Here is a 15,189-nt window from a genome sequence, read left to right on the forward strand (position 1 = left end):
AAAGTGGGATGGAAAAGCCACTTCGAAACAAAGTTGTCTGAAAACAACAAAGGTCAAAGATATCATCAACCTGCACTGCACAGATACTGAAAGTGGAGTCAGCAGGAAACGTCAGTGTACGGAAGCTGATCTCCAGTGCATCCAACCGCACATTTGTCAAGGAAACAATTGTTTAAACTCACCTGCTGGTCAGGCAAATAAATTTTAAAATGGGGAAGGGGAAAGTAAAAAGGTAATGAGTGTGGCAAAACAACAGTGTGATTTAGTAGTACTCTTATGTGAGAAACATTACCCTTCACAATAACAGTCTTTGGAAGCACTACATGTCATAACCACTTGCCAGTTGTATATTCTTCTGTTGAAAGAACCTATTTCATCAATGATGTAGCAATTACATACATTTTATTCACAGWTTATTGAAAACTGCTGTCTTGATAAGTTAGATCTTAAAGTCAGACATGCAGGAATGTTAGCTCTAGGACAAAATGGAAATATTGTAATTTTTTCTGACTAAATGTACTCACAAGTGCTTAAATTTCCATTTTATGCACAACTATTGAAAACATGTTAAATTGTAACATAGCCCAAAGAAGACACCTGATTGGGTTTGATGAACTCCTATCCAATCTCATTTTAATTAGTCTATTTTTGGTCTGTGAAAGGCTAAAAATCATCAATTTTAATTTTAATCTGCTACTTACTGCTTAATACATGTTAAACTATACACTTTTTTAACTTGTTATACATATCTGTATAATGTATACATATCTACATTGGAGTAAATCCCTTAAGAACAAATAAAAAATGTTTAAATGCATTTGCATTTCAGGTGATAGGCAATAGGTACCTATCTCTCCATTTGAGAAGGCGGCATGACTGGATTATTTTCATAGTATTCTATTTTGTAATTATATCTGAAAATCATGGCATTAGCTTTTAAAAGAGAAAGCTATACAGAAGAACATGCTATTGAACACTATACATTTTGCATAACTGGTCTTTCTTAACAGCATTCAAATTTTAAAACATTGATAAGGTAATCTAGATATGGTTGTAGAGATCACAGATGCTCCCAACACACTATTTTTATCTTCTGAATGCACTCTTTCTACATATCCATTTATGTTATCCATTATGTTATATATGTCCCCTTTGTTGCAACACTCAAAACCAAAACTAAAGTATCTACCTTCCTTTACATTAAAGTGATCGATCCTCAGTTGCGTTCCTTTGCATTTGAGAGATTTGAAAGGGTTTGCAAAATAAGAATGGAAAAGACAGAATTATTATTGGGGGAGGCCATTTACTCAATTTGGTGTCAGACGGATGCATGCACTCTCTCCAAGTCTAAGGGCACTGAAATGGGTTGGCTTACCATATGGCAAGGCATAAAGTCTCATACAGGGGAACTGTGGGAACACTGGATTCTTGACAATATCTGCAATAACCTTTCTGTGTTCAATGAAAGTCAATTAGAAATCATAACTTCATTCATCATGATCCCTCAAATATAGCAAATCTTAAGTAAAGACTGAAGAACAGCTCTCATTAAAACATCACCTTAATCTGACTGAGCCAAGATAATGAAATTCTCATCTACAAAAATTAGCAGGTTCCCCCCCCCCCCATGGAAATTTTGCTTTTGTTACAACCTATTCTCTACTCTTAAGTTTCTCGGTACCTGACTAGATTGCAAAATCACTATAATCAGAGTCTGATCTGAATCACCATCACTGTGCATTTTGCAAAGCTAGTTATGTCTTCAAATATCCTTTTCTTTTACTTTTCACAATATGTAACTGCCACAAAACTCGGGGAGTTTCCTCTCTTTCTGGTTATTGACCATATATCAGACATGTAAAAACCAGGAAAAGTAAAAAAGATAAATATTATTGTTCCCTGGAAATGATTCCATACTTCAGATTAAATCTTCCAGGTAATATGTGATCTTAACATCCTGATTTTATCATTTTATTATGTTGACTGGAATCAATACGAAACGTCAACACCCAAAAGGCAGATGGCAAAAACCTTTTAATAAAATATTCCATAGGTGGAAGAGCATTCCTTTTTCTTCCTCTTTTTAAATTTAGTTTTAGATCAAACCATGAGATAAAAACATCCCCTGCTGGTAACTGACTTGAGATGTGTCTACATGGGTATGCAGTAGAGCTCTTGACATGCTCCTGCTAACATAGAAAACTTGAGTGCAACCTTGACAAATTAGTATGCAGTTAAACATTATATTTTCTGTGACATCAAAGCCAATTTAAGAGGTTCTTATACTTCACTATACCCAGCTGCTTGTTGCTGTCCTCATGCTACACACTTCATTGTGTAATGATGCTCGTAGGTAATGGTGTTAGTGAACTAAACACGTATACGCATTTTTGAAGGCACTATTTTTTTAAATTCTGATCATTTCTGTGATCTGCTTGGCCCCATTAACGGTTGCATTAACATAAACGGAGAGGTGCCAGACTGCTATATGTGAATGGAAACAAGAGATTGAGTTGGGGATCAGGTTTTAAACTTGCTTTAACAGAAGAAAATATGCATCATTAAATGACATCCCTCATGCTCGTTAAGCCTATTCAGCTAGTAACATCTGGGATCAATTCTGAGCTGGGAACTAAAAGTGTGAAACAGCATTTCCTTAAACTGTTTCTATGTTATAACTAACCAGGCAAGTGCAGCTCTCTAACCTACCTCTCACATATATATTTCCAAACTGGATTCCTGACCTACTAACTTCATATCAGGCAAGCTGCGCGCTASTGCATTACCTTCCACAGTGTTCCTGACTGCACACCTCACACTACAGCGTTTGAAATACGAATGCTCACCATGTAAGCCTCAACTGTTGGTTCATATTGTATTATCATGATTGCAAAGGCATGATCTTGAAATCTTGAAACTATTTAGGTTGGATCTTTTAGATCAGTCAACTGCCTTTGACATAACAAACCTTATTGGCAGGGTGATAACTAGGCATAGCAGCCCACAGATTTCATAATCAACTCCTAAGTGATACCTTCTTCTCTCCGAGGTCTTTGAGCATAGTTTTGGTTAAATGTTCTTGAGTTCTGAGATTTCCCTAACATCTGCCTTACAGGATTGTGTGCCCTTTTGGTTTAAATGAGGAAACACTGAAAGAAACGATCTGATGGAGGCAATGAGGAAGAGGTAGGGAGAGCTGACACACTTAAAAGTTTCTTTGCTCCCCTGATTCCAGGTGTAGAGTCACACTAGGTCCTTCCTTTGGGGCATTTGGGTATTCACATCGCTCAGTGTCCACAGATGGCCTCTTCACTGTGAAATTGGCCAAAAAACTGTAACCTTCTTTTTCAAGATTTCAAGAATAAATTACAGCACTGGCATTAGAAGCTAGTCTAAAAATACTGGGATTTACATGATGATAGAATTTTAGTTTTGATCAAAAATGGCCATATTGTTAGCAACTGTGATTCTGAAGTAAACCCTGAAAAAACAAGTTTGCAGAACAAGGTAGGAGAAGAAGGCTCCTTGCCTTTATCATATCTATACTGATGCACTAACATTTAAGCATACATATAGGCTTTTTGAATTCAAATTAATATCATTACTGACATACTTAAAATTGAATCTCTGTAAAGTCTATGTAATTAGACCTTGATACTCTAACTTGATTGTTAAAATGCTTCCTATCTACTTTTTTTTCCCCCTCACGTACCTAAAAGGCTGGAAAGTTTAATTACGAAGTCTTCAAAAGGTAAGTCATTTATTAGAAAACAGAATACTGTCTACACTTTAAAGTATTGACCCTTTTGCATAATTAATACAGATATTAAAACTGTTACAATATGAAGTTTACAATGCAAAATATAGCAATTCACGGCTTTATGCAAACTGTACAAAACCATGCACTGAGTACAGTTACTCTTTCAGATGTGAAATGAAACCGTTGCATAGAACTCATTCTAGTTTTTAATTGCAGAGTTTATAAGCATATGCTAATGTGTACCTGCTAAACAGGGTAATGGGAATGTCCAAATGCGAGGCATAACACTATAAAATGTACTCCAATCTTGCATTTCTTATCATGTCTAAACGTTTCAGATCCATTTTTAAACACACCACAGATCAAATAGAGAAAGAAAAAACAATGAAAAGAGAAAATAATCCTTACCTTTCACCTTGTTTCCCACCACTTTTAGGATTGACAAAAACTAAAAGTGGATGAGTGCCTGGAACTGGAGTGATCTAAAAGAAGGGAATAACACAGCCACTCATTAATGCTGTGTGTTGCATTCATTTTTTCCTACAGTAGACAGAAAACAAAAAGCTTAATGCAAACTCTATGTTATGCTATGTAATCCAGCTGGAAGTAATTCCACAACTTGCAATAATCCTCACTTCATTAATTTCCCACAAATTATAAGTGACATTTACAATTTTTTATGCTAGCTGTCTGGCTTACAGCTATGATGCCATTTTAACATATAATTCCATTGAAATCAATACTGATATATATAGGTTATATCCATCAATAGAGAAGAAAACTTTCAATGAAAGAAATGCATAACTTTAATTCTGACAAAAGAGTTACTTCCTATGCCAAAAAGCTATGAAGAAAACCTATTTTCTCATGAGGAGGAGGAGAAATGACACTATGCTATAAAGATCAAATATAGCTATAAGAAATCTTAAACTTGAGGGAAATCTCACAAACACAACAATAATTTTTATTTTCTTAAATGACAGAAACCTGTACTACTTGAAAAGACATGAAATCACACAGTTTTAAAAACATAACAATCAGTAATAATTAGCTCCTTTAAATAGCTTAGACAGCTGGGAAGCTGAAAAAAGGATAGGAGATAAAATGTCGTGGAAGTTATAAATCTGAGGAAAAGAATAGAGAAGAGGATGAAGAAATACTCATACTGAAGGAGACAATGCCTTCTACTATGTCTTCTCTTGTGTTTGGAATGTTTTACATACTAAACTAACGCCTTCCTTCTAAGGAATACTGTTGCATTTTCAAATGCCATAAGATATGAGTGTTCACTGCTTTTGCTCCATTGACTTTGAAGAATGTAAAAAATTTACATCAGATGAAGAGCTACCTCTAACACCTGTTTTTAAATCATAAAGTGAGTATTCATATGAAAATAGTATCACTTTTAGCCATATATCACAGTTTTAAAATATTTAAAAGCATATTAAGAGTGCAAAGTCAACATCTCCGAAGTCATGCACTAACAATTTAGATTGTCTCTGTTTGCTTAGATTGTCTCTGTTTGCTTAGATTGTCTCTGTTTGCTTAGATTGTCTCTGTTTCAAAAGGCATATATATTGAAAATTCTTGCTCCAAATCCTTACTCATAATTCCTGAAACAACAGAATCTTTTCAGCTGAAGATTGCACAAAATATAACTTAAGGCAGAACCTAAAGAACATGAAGCTAAGGGGTTTAGTTTGACAATCCTATATGTATCTGAAACCCCTTTTTCCATCCATAATTATACAAACAATGGGTCCAATTCTGATCCAATTCATACAACAAAAAATTAGGAAAAACTTCAGCAAAATGAGTGGAACTAAACCTAGCATAAAACCAACACAGCATCAGATTCTTTTGCAGTATATTCTTACAGTATAGTACTGTAGGTTGAAACACATACAATATCAAATTGCAGGACATATTGAAGTTTGTCATATGTTTAATTTTTATCTACTGTTTTAATCAATTTTAGTTATTTAGCCAATTCACAAGATGTTTGTTCCTGTGAACTAAGTGTAAACCAATGGTGCTCATTGTGACAGAGATGGACTATCTACTGAAATCCCTTAGGACGCAGGTTAATTAATGAGACTCATCCTAAGGTTATACATGATCTATTACTTCCTCTAATTAGAAATAATAATCCTGATCATTATGCTGGTTAGCTAGAAAGAAGTAAGATGAATGTGCTTAACTATGATTAATAGTCTTCTCTAAGTCGTGCAGATATCCACTGCCACTGAGTTATGTGCACACTGTTCTCTGATGGAAGGAAGGTTTTGTCTTGATACTTTTCTCAGCAAAAACTAAATCTGATGAACTTATTTTTCTTTTAAATCTTTTATTTCAAAACTTAACCCTATTATTATAGGTAGGTGGTCTAGGATCACCAAAAAAATCTAAAACCAGTTTGTATTCTACTTGATTCCAAAATAAGGTCTCTTTCAATTAATTTCTTACAGCTTTTCTAAATTAGTTTTCTAAATAATGTAGACGTTTCCATATAATTCACAATGCAACCTAAGATTTAGACTAAGTTGGTGAATATTTTCAGGTGCTAATCTAACATAAGACAATCTTCATGAAGCTATTGGACATGTGACTTAAATTTTTTGGGACCAAGCCTGCAAAAAAAAGTTTGTTTGTTTGTTTGTTTTTAAGAGGAAACCAATTATATACAGCTTCTCCCATATTTAAAACAGAGGTCTCACAGAACTAATGTGGGGATTTGCTGGGTATCTCTGATACAGTATCTTGGGATCTTAAATCATAAACTAATGCCATTAACATCACGATCTGATCAAACGTATTTTCTGATTAAACGAAATTTCAAAAAAAATCATCATAATCCTTTTCTGTTTGAAATCACTGAAGATCATGCTCAAATGAGAAGACACCAGCAAAATGTAAGTGCTTACTGTACAACTCAAGTAGTGTACTTTGGCCAGCTATGGTAGAATTACAGTAGCATACTTTGATCAGCTACAGAAATTTTGCTCCAGATCATCCTGAAAATATACTGCAAACATAAGCAACCTAATCCTGGAGGTAAAATAAAAATTCATGATACATGGTGCTGCTRCTGAAAGGAGATGCCAGAAAAGTTCTCCTCTATCTAGAGCACTTTTGCTCTTTGGAATTGCACAGATATCTCCCTGGTGTTAGAGAATTTTCCATGTGCTTCTGGTAGCACCAGTTTATTACAGCTCTTCACACTGTGATTTATCAGACATAGCTTAAGCATTCTGTCAATAAATACACTCGCCCTTTTGCTTCATGTTTCATCTGTCACAGGTGATCTGAATACTACTGCAGCCTGGGCAGATGGCAACCACAGGAAGAGAGCCTTGAGAGCCATGGAAAATGATCACTATAATATGCTGCCAGTCATGTTATTTTTTTCCCTTTGAGTTGTCATAAGAAGAATGTTTCACAAACCTAAAAAAATGAAACAATACAATAAGCCTCTCTATCCTGACACAATAAGGGGTATCATGAAATAATTATGAGGTATTCAGCATTTGATCTATGATAATGGAATCTTTGGCATTTTACTGAACCTCAATTCCAGAACATCAAAAGATACAGAGAGCAGTCAATGATGTATATTAAATGATTATCACATTGTTATCATGATGATCATTAACTCCTGAGGAAATCAAGAAGAAGCAACACATATATGAACATTRACACTACTCAAAACTGCCCATATCTCAAGGAAAAGAAGTCTAGCAGTTCAGGTAGAACTTCCAATGTGCTCTAACCTCCCTACAATAACATTGCTCCTCAATCACACACACAGGTACATACTATCAGGTTTMTTTTAAAGTAGAAAAATCTCCATTTTTTATAGCTAAAGCTAGTACTGCAGCCACCTTGCCTAGCTCCACCCTTAATTGTGATGTGCCAAATACTTTTTTTGGAAATGCCTGGACAAATATCTTCGAAGTCTAATCCATCCGTCTATCAGTTAAAAGGTCCAACAATGATCAAGTCATAGGCTCAGTTTTATCAAGTAACTTCAAACAATGTTGCATGACAGATACTAAAACAATCAAATTCATCCTCACCCCATAATCCAAGTGTTATAGAGCTAGTACCCCTTTCCCCTTAATGTCTTAGGAAGTCCTATCAGCCATATCAGAAACAGAGGATTCCCATAAATGGAAATCCTGTACAAATGGAAGAAGTTATCTTATTGTCATATTTTTAAATATGTAAGAGTGAAGTATTAGAAGAATGCATATATAGGAAATATTTTACTTTTAAGACTGCTCACCCTATTGTTGTCTTCAAACCTATAAATATCTTCTTAAAATTAAAATAACAACAATAATCACACCTGAAGACCTTGTCCATCTACGGTGACTGAATTTGCTCTTTGCATTTTGCTCCGTTCTCCCAGTTTGTTCATTTGCTGGGGGCAACTCTTTTCTTTTTTCACTGTTGCCTGCCTTTCCTTTGAGAAAAGAACAGAAAAAGAACAAAATGGAAATTTTAACACATTATATAATGCTGTTGTAAATTACACAGTGCCTGTACAAAATTTGTTGTTTCACTAGAGAATAATGTCAGATTCTGCTTTAATGAAAATGAGATCTCAGTCAAGTTACTACACAATGTTTGTCCACTTCACATAACATCTATCTATGTGCCTAGACATCAACTAGGTAATAGATAGATGGAAAGTGTGGAGTCACAACACAAATTAAAGCAATGATGTGAAGATAATCTGGCATTGCAGGTTGGCATTTTGCAACTTGAAAGCCAATCATACAAAATCCTTAATCATTTAATAAGCACATTTATAACAGCCAATATAATAATTTATCAAAATCTAGTCCTAACTGCTGGCAAAGGTCGGCTGTCCTATGATACTTTGCCACTTTTGGCAAAATATACCTATTCTAAATGTACCATAATCAATTGACTGCCTATCTTTAAAAGGTATATATTTAAAGCAGCTTTTTATAAAATATGTATTTTGTATCAGAAGGACTATACTCAGTCCAGGGGAAGTTGTGAATCTATATCGGAATCTAAGCAGTTGGCAACTTTTAATACTAGCAATACATAGCACAACTAGGTGGTTATTAGAAAGAGGAAAGCTCTTCAAGAAAAGTATGTTGCTGTAATCGTATTTTCAGCTGTTGTGAGGTCATTTCAAAGAACTGTGAGAGTTAAAAACAAACAAAAGAAATATTGTCCTTGTTCTTTGCATCTCATTTTCTTTTCTATTTATAAACTGCATCCAGCATGTCCTTTTAGCATGTCCAAAAAATGCACCATAAAATAAGACAGCAGATGTTTATCAAAAGGAATTAGCGTCCCCAAACCCAATTGCACTCCAGTCACTTTCCTCACTTCACAAGTGCAAGGAGGCTTTAAACTAGTCGGGGGAATGGGCTGGCACAAAGCTGCTGCAGCAGAAAAGAGCATGAAGGACATACACCCCCTGCAACTGCACTCAGTAAGCAGTTCATTAAACGTTACCATTTACGTTGCATACCAGGCCAAACTCATCTCTGTGGTACCTCTGATAAAGCCTAAGGGATTTCACTAGCAATTAATCCATGTCACTCTTTCTAGAGCAGTTTAAACTGGTAAGAAATGTTGACACAGATTCTCTGGGATGAACAGTATAACTCCCAGCTTAATACAGTGCCTCCCTAGTATTACTGTTTCATTAATACAGTTGTGGACAATCACTATTTTTATACCATCTTTGGTTTTCTTAAATTTGAATACCGACACAGCCTCAGTCTGGTCCTGAGGCAAATAGTGCTCTGAGTCATCCCAGGCTGCTTTGGGTAGTCAGGTGCTCTGGAGAACTGTGGCGATCCGGTCACATTTCCTGTAAGAGGACTGACAAACACATGCCATGGAATAAACAGGGGAGTCTACACTATTTCCCATTCACAATGAGATCCCTAAGAGGTTAGTTAACCGAGCTCTTGAATGCTTTGAATAACCGCACCAGTTCAGGAGAAGGTCTAAGAGTCTAGCCTACATATTGCTTTAAATAGAAAACTACCTTTAATGTAGCTAAGAAGAAAATAATAAGGCTCTGTAGAAGTTGTTACACCACCTCATCCGAGTTCTAACCTTCAAAACACAGACAGACATACACTGCCCACATCTCTGCCTAAGAAATCACCAACTCTGCATTTATTTATTCAATGATTTTTACAAACTGGAGCCAGGACAAAGAATCCAAGCAGAATAACATTTGTGATCTAACACAAACATTAATGCGCTATGCCATTGGTTAGTGCCAGTAATGGAGAGTAAGACAACTTCAGTATGAAGGAAGTTTCATGTAAGAAGCAGCTTTGGGTTTTTAAACAGCTTTGCAAATAACTTCCCTTAATATGAATTGCTTAAAAGTCACTACATGTTACAGAGTAAGTGCACCATGTTAGACAGGATTTTGCATTACCTGAAGTCATATGGCCAAATCTGGCTGCTGAATATTGCAATATATTCAAAAATCAAATCAGATGTCATTAACGCAGACACACAGCTCTTATAAAATCCTGACTCATAACAAAAATCAGACATGGAGAGAGAATTCACATAGTCTATAAAAATGTTAAGTTAAAAAATGTATTTTTGATAGCTCAAGGAAGAAGATAACAGAAGGGAAAAGACCGAGCACATAGAGGATGCCTGTTTAAAGAGTTAAAAAAAAAAAAAAAAAAGTTAAAAAGAGGCCTACTCATAATGTATGGCACCAAAAAACTCCTTTCATATTTCATGCTATTACTTAGAGGAAGAGTATTTATACATTGCTGAGAACTGTCTTTACATAAAGGATGTTTACCATAATGCCCAAACCTCCTGTTATCAATCATTCACAAAATAAACCAGTAACAATTACCTCAAGCAAAGTTTTATTTTATTTTTTTTAATTTGTCCCAGCATGAGACAGACAGCAGCAAATACCCTCTGCTGGTCCTATGACTGCTCCATCATTTCCTTTCAGAAACATTCTTTTCCTAATTTATACTACCTGGTCCCATAAGCAAGACAACTCTTGCCTCACAGACCAAGACAGTTTCTCCTTAGCAGTGACTCAATAAAATCAGGCCATACACATCACAGAATATAAGGAAAAAGCATATTCATGATACAAAACTGTCTGGAAGGTTATAAAAAATCCAGTAAGGATACTGGACCTTGTTATCTTTTAAGGTTTACTTCTTTCAATGATGATTTTTGAAGAAAGTACAAATAAAATATTTCCTATTACTTATCTTTTATACATATGATACCACATTATATGTCACTGCATTATGAAAAGTAATATTTCTGAAACTTTCATGAAGATGATGATAAGAGATTCTAGATTTCCTAAAATTATAGAACCTACATATATGTCACACTATGAGGATCTGACTTACGGTTTATATGAAATAATATAATAACCTGCATCTTAACTCTCTACTAAATATTTCTATTAAAGGTACACAAAAAGAAACATTTACCATGAAAGATTTTAATTAAAAATTACCTTGTAAACATTCTTGTACAGATATTCTGTATTTTATATGAAATAGAAAGCTGGCTTTCTAATCCAGTTGCAAATGACCATTTGAATAAATTTCAGGAATTAGGGAATTACTAAAATATCCAAGATTATCATGAACTAAACAATGTCATTTCCTTATGAGATAATAACAATTTAATAAAATCATCTTTGGATAATAGCGTACGAGTTCTAACTTAATGTTAGAATCTGACATGCACTGAAAATAAGTGATATTACAAAATACAAACATGTATTTTCAAGGTAAGAAATGTTTATACTACAATTGTGCTGTGTTAATATCTTTTTTAATTAAAGCATACAAAATGATTAATGTATCTGTGAATAATTTTTTTCTGGTGGACATGCATGAAGTTGACAGAGATTGAATACAGCATTTTTAAAAGCTATTGTACATTTTGATGGCTCAAAGAATCAAGTTTTTCTTTTGTTTGGTATATGCCAGAGCATATACCTTTCAAAGAAGCATTTATCACAGGAAGAATCTTTTCGACCCATTTTTGCATCTCTCATGCCCTCTTTTCTCCCCTTGAACTCTCACTTTGAAGACATTACCTGTTAACTGATAGGATGGAGCTTCCACCATTCAGTACCACTCCAGTTAGATCACTGTCAAATAAAAACTGCCTCTCAATTTTACCTATCCTTTATTCACCCAAGTAAGAAAAAAGAATTGATAAATGAGATAGGACCTTTCAAATGACAACACAGAACACCATATCTAGATAGTTAGCTCAGCCTCAAAATGCACTTTATAGCAAGAAGAATGTACATTATCATGATCCATCAGTACTCATGTGTACATGGATGCCTCCCCATTACGCACCTCAGGGAGCAAACCTCCTAAAGTGGGTAGCGTCTGTTGGAAAAAAAGAACATTAGGCTGCAATACTGAACAGCTGGGATGGCAAATGGGCTGGAGAGAGCTCTCACAAGGAATGCTACCTTGCAGCAGTTGTATTTAACAAAAAACATATAAGGTGCTTTATTCCTTTCTTTTTTTTTTTTTTTTTTAAAACACATTTGCACAACCACACTTCCCCAGTGTTTTGGATGCCATATCATATAATTTACACTCCTGAGAGTATGTGTGGTATCATTTTATCACCAGCAAAAATACTGGAAAATTTGAGGATTACACTCTTTCATACAGTAAAAAGAGATACTTGGTACTTGGGGAGTACTCTCTTTATGTTGTTTATTTTCTAAGTCTTTGAATCCTCATCCAAAGAGAGGAATCTTATTTAAAAAGATTTCTTATACTACGATTGACAAGCTATACAACATTTATTCTCAAAAAACATCTCAGTTCTTTTTTTCTATGAACAGACACTTTTTTTTCCTTTAAACAAAATAGTGATATTTAGAAATATTGTACGATATCGTAGCTGTTGTCATGAGAAAACAGAAGATTAACAACTAATGTTTTACTAAGTAGTTTTCTGTGTATATTTTAACTGCTGACATGGAATGCAGTCCTTATGCAGCAAAAATTGATTTTTGCCACCTTGTCTCTTATTCAGTTTGTGAAAATCTGTATATTTCTAAATTATTTTGTACACAACCGAGATTATTTAAAACTACTTATTTTTAGAATCTATACATTAAATAGGATTGTAAAACCACTAGTGAATGGTTACTTTCGTTAAACGATTTGTCAGATAACTACTGAAAACTCCAGATGACTTCTGTGTGGTACTTGCTTCTTTCACAATATACGCCTTCTGTTGAGGCGTATATCCTGAAGTTCAGTTTGGGAGTGGTGGTGCATATGGAAAGGACCAAATTCAACATTACTATGCGTAAACTGAAAAAATTACTAAAATTCTTGTTTTAGAACTTTGAGACTTGAGTTTGAAAGGTATCGATTTGTCAAAGAATGGAAAGGTATCCTCAAATTTTTGCAAGATGAAGCCCGTGGAAGCTTAAATATGTGACCTGAATGCCAAACTGAAGGGTTTTCTTTTTTTAAGGAATTTGGAGGAAGGAGAGGTTGGTCTTTCTTAAAAGTCATACTGTGATTCCTTAGAGCTACTTTGTTTAATGACCTGGCAGTCTCCAAGGGATGCAAAAACTATGTTTTAATATGCAATGAAATATTAGATTAAATACTCCTAGACTGCCATTTTGTAAGCATACATGATATTCAAGACCCTACTTACAAAACTTCCATTCCATGTAATTTCTGTTCATAGTTACCCAAATAACCAAAAAGAATTAAGCATTCAGACACCCAGAAAACAGGTGGGGGGCAAGCCTGGGAAGGAATCTATCTGTAACAGCTATTGAATATTATATCCAACTAACTATTATATAGATGGACCACAATATTTTAAAAAAATCATTTTATAAAGTTATCTCCACATTTCCAGCTCTAACTGTGTATACATACTGATCAGAAGGGTCAGTATTAGGACACTGTATTATGCTGCCTTGAAAGCTCATGGAGCCCAATACCCAGATCTATGTCCATGGGCTGAAGCTAAAAGTCATCCTGTGGACAAGATTAGTGACCAAGTCATTAGCAAGAGTATCTGTTCAATGAGTTATATGTGCCTATCCTACAAAGGGAAGATGAAGCTTCTAATAATTTGATAGTTGTTGCGTCAGAAACATTGTGTCAATCAGAATGATTAAGGGGTAGCATTAAGAGAATTTTCAATAACTTTTTTTTTTTTTTTTTTTGTTAAGAAGCATATTTCTCCTTTTTCACATGGCTCTCCTCAGTTCCAAAGGTTTATGCTAGGAGCCTGAGATCAGCTACGTACATTACTATTTTGTCATCGATAATACTGGTAGCCACCTTAGGTGATAGCTGGAATGAATACTACGTCATCTGAAAATTCCCTCCGAGGACAAGAACTCTCTGACTCCAAGATTATTTTTGAACAAGAAATCACTACATCGTGACATTATATAAAATCTGTGTTGCTTTTTTAAACTGTCTTAACAGAGATGTAAAGACTTCTCAAAATCACAACCAGATATTTCTCATTTAGCATGTCAGCTTCGCTTCATTTAGTTGGCAGAAGGTAACTGGCCTTACCTCTTGCATCCATTCAAAATTTACATCAATATGTAACAACAGTAGGGCCCAAGACTTTTTATTTAATTTGAAACCTAAAATAAATTTGGGCTACAGTAGGCRAAAATAAACGTGCTTCAAGGAATAAAAAACATTTGGAAAAGTATTTTGAAAATAAAAGCATATTAAACTTCAATGGGAGAGTATGTAAGGAATAAACATAGGGGCAGAGAGTAGTGATGAATTGTGGGCAGGCAACTAGATATAACTTAAAATGATTGAATGTCTGCCATTTCAGTTTATCAGCATCTTATTATTTTAACATTGAACTGTGTTTGCTGAACAGATAATTAGTTAGAAAGATACATTTTCCTCCAGGGCAATTATTAATTTCCTTCTGACTTCAAAGAAATGAAAAAGCTCTTATTGTAGATAAGCACACCATTATATTTCAGGTCTGTTTTAGATTCTCAAAGAACTGAATCTGCAATACGATATGCAACTAGAAGGAAAAAATGGTATTCTTCTGTTTCAATTGCTATGTCATTACTTAATACCCAACAAGATTTGAATTCTTTCCCCATAGAAGTATATTTATTCAAATAACTATTCCTGCTGTTTCTAAGTTCAGAAACTCACAATAAGGCTAGTACTCAACTTCCACAGATCTGATTGCTCATAAAGATGCTTACACATTGCACTGACTTTCTCCGCTCAATGGTAAGCTTGTATTCAACTGAGTTAAAATTGATCTCTACTATAAGAAAAACAGAAGAATCATTTTAGGATTTAAAAAAGAAAGAGAGAAAGAGAGAGAGAGAAAGAGAGAGAGAGAAAGAGAGAGAGAGA

The 15,189-nt window shown here is 34.7% G+C and overlaps 1 protein-coding gene across 1 annotated transcript in view; it reads right to left on the reverse strand.

The window, feature by feature from the left end:
- The window catches only part of DGKB (diacylglycerol kinase beta), a gene marked incomplete at its 5' end in the record, with an annotated part of 289,302 nt that overhangs the window by 233,809 nt on the left and 40,304 nt on the right, over positions 1-15,189 (reverse strand). The window contains 2 exons of the mRNA XM_026070300.1: positions 4,169-4,242; positions 8,109-8,225. Of these exons, the coding sequence (XP_025926085.1) occupies positions 4,169-4,242; positions 8,109-8,225 (191 nt within the window). The remainder of the gene's footprint in view (positions 1-4,168; positions 4,243-8,108; positions 8,226-15,189) is intronic.

This window comes from Apteryx rowi, unplaced genomic scaffold (assembly GCF_003343035.1).
Source record: "Apteryx rowi isolate R43461 unplaced genomic scaffold, aptRow1 scaffold_309, whole genome shotgun sequence".
Lineage (NCBI taxonomy): Eukaryota > Metazoa > Chordata > Aves > Apterygiformes > Apterygidae > Apteryx > Apteryx rowi.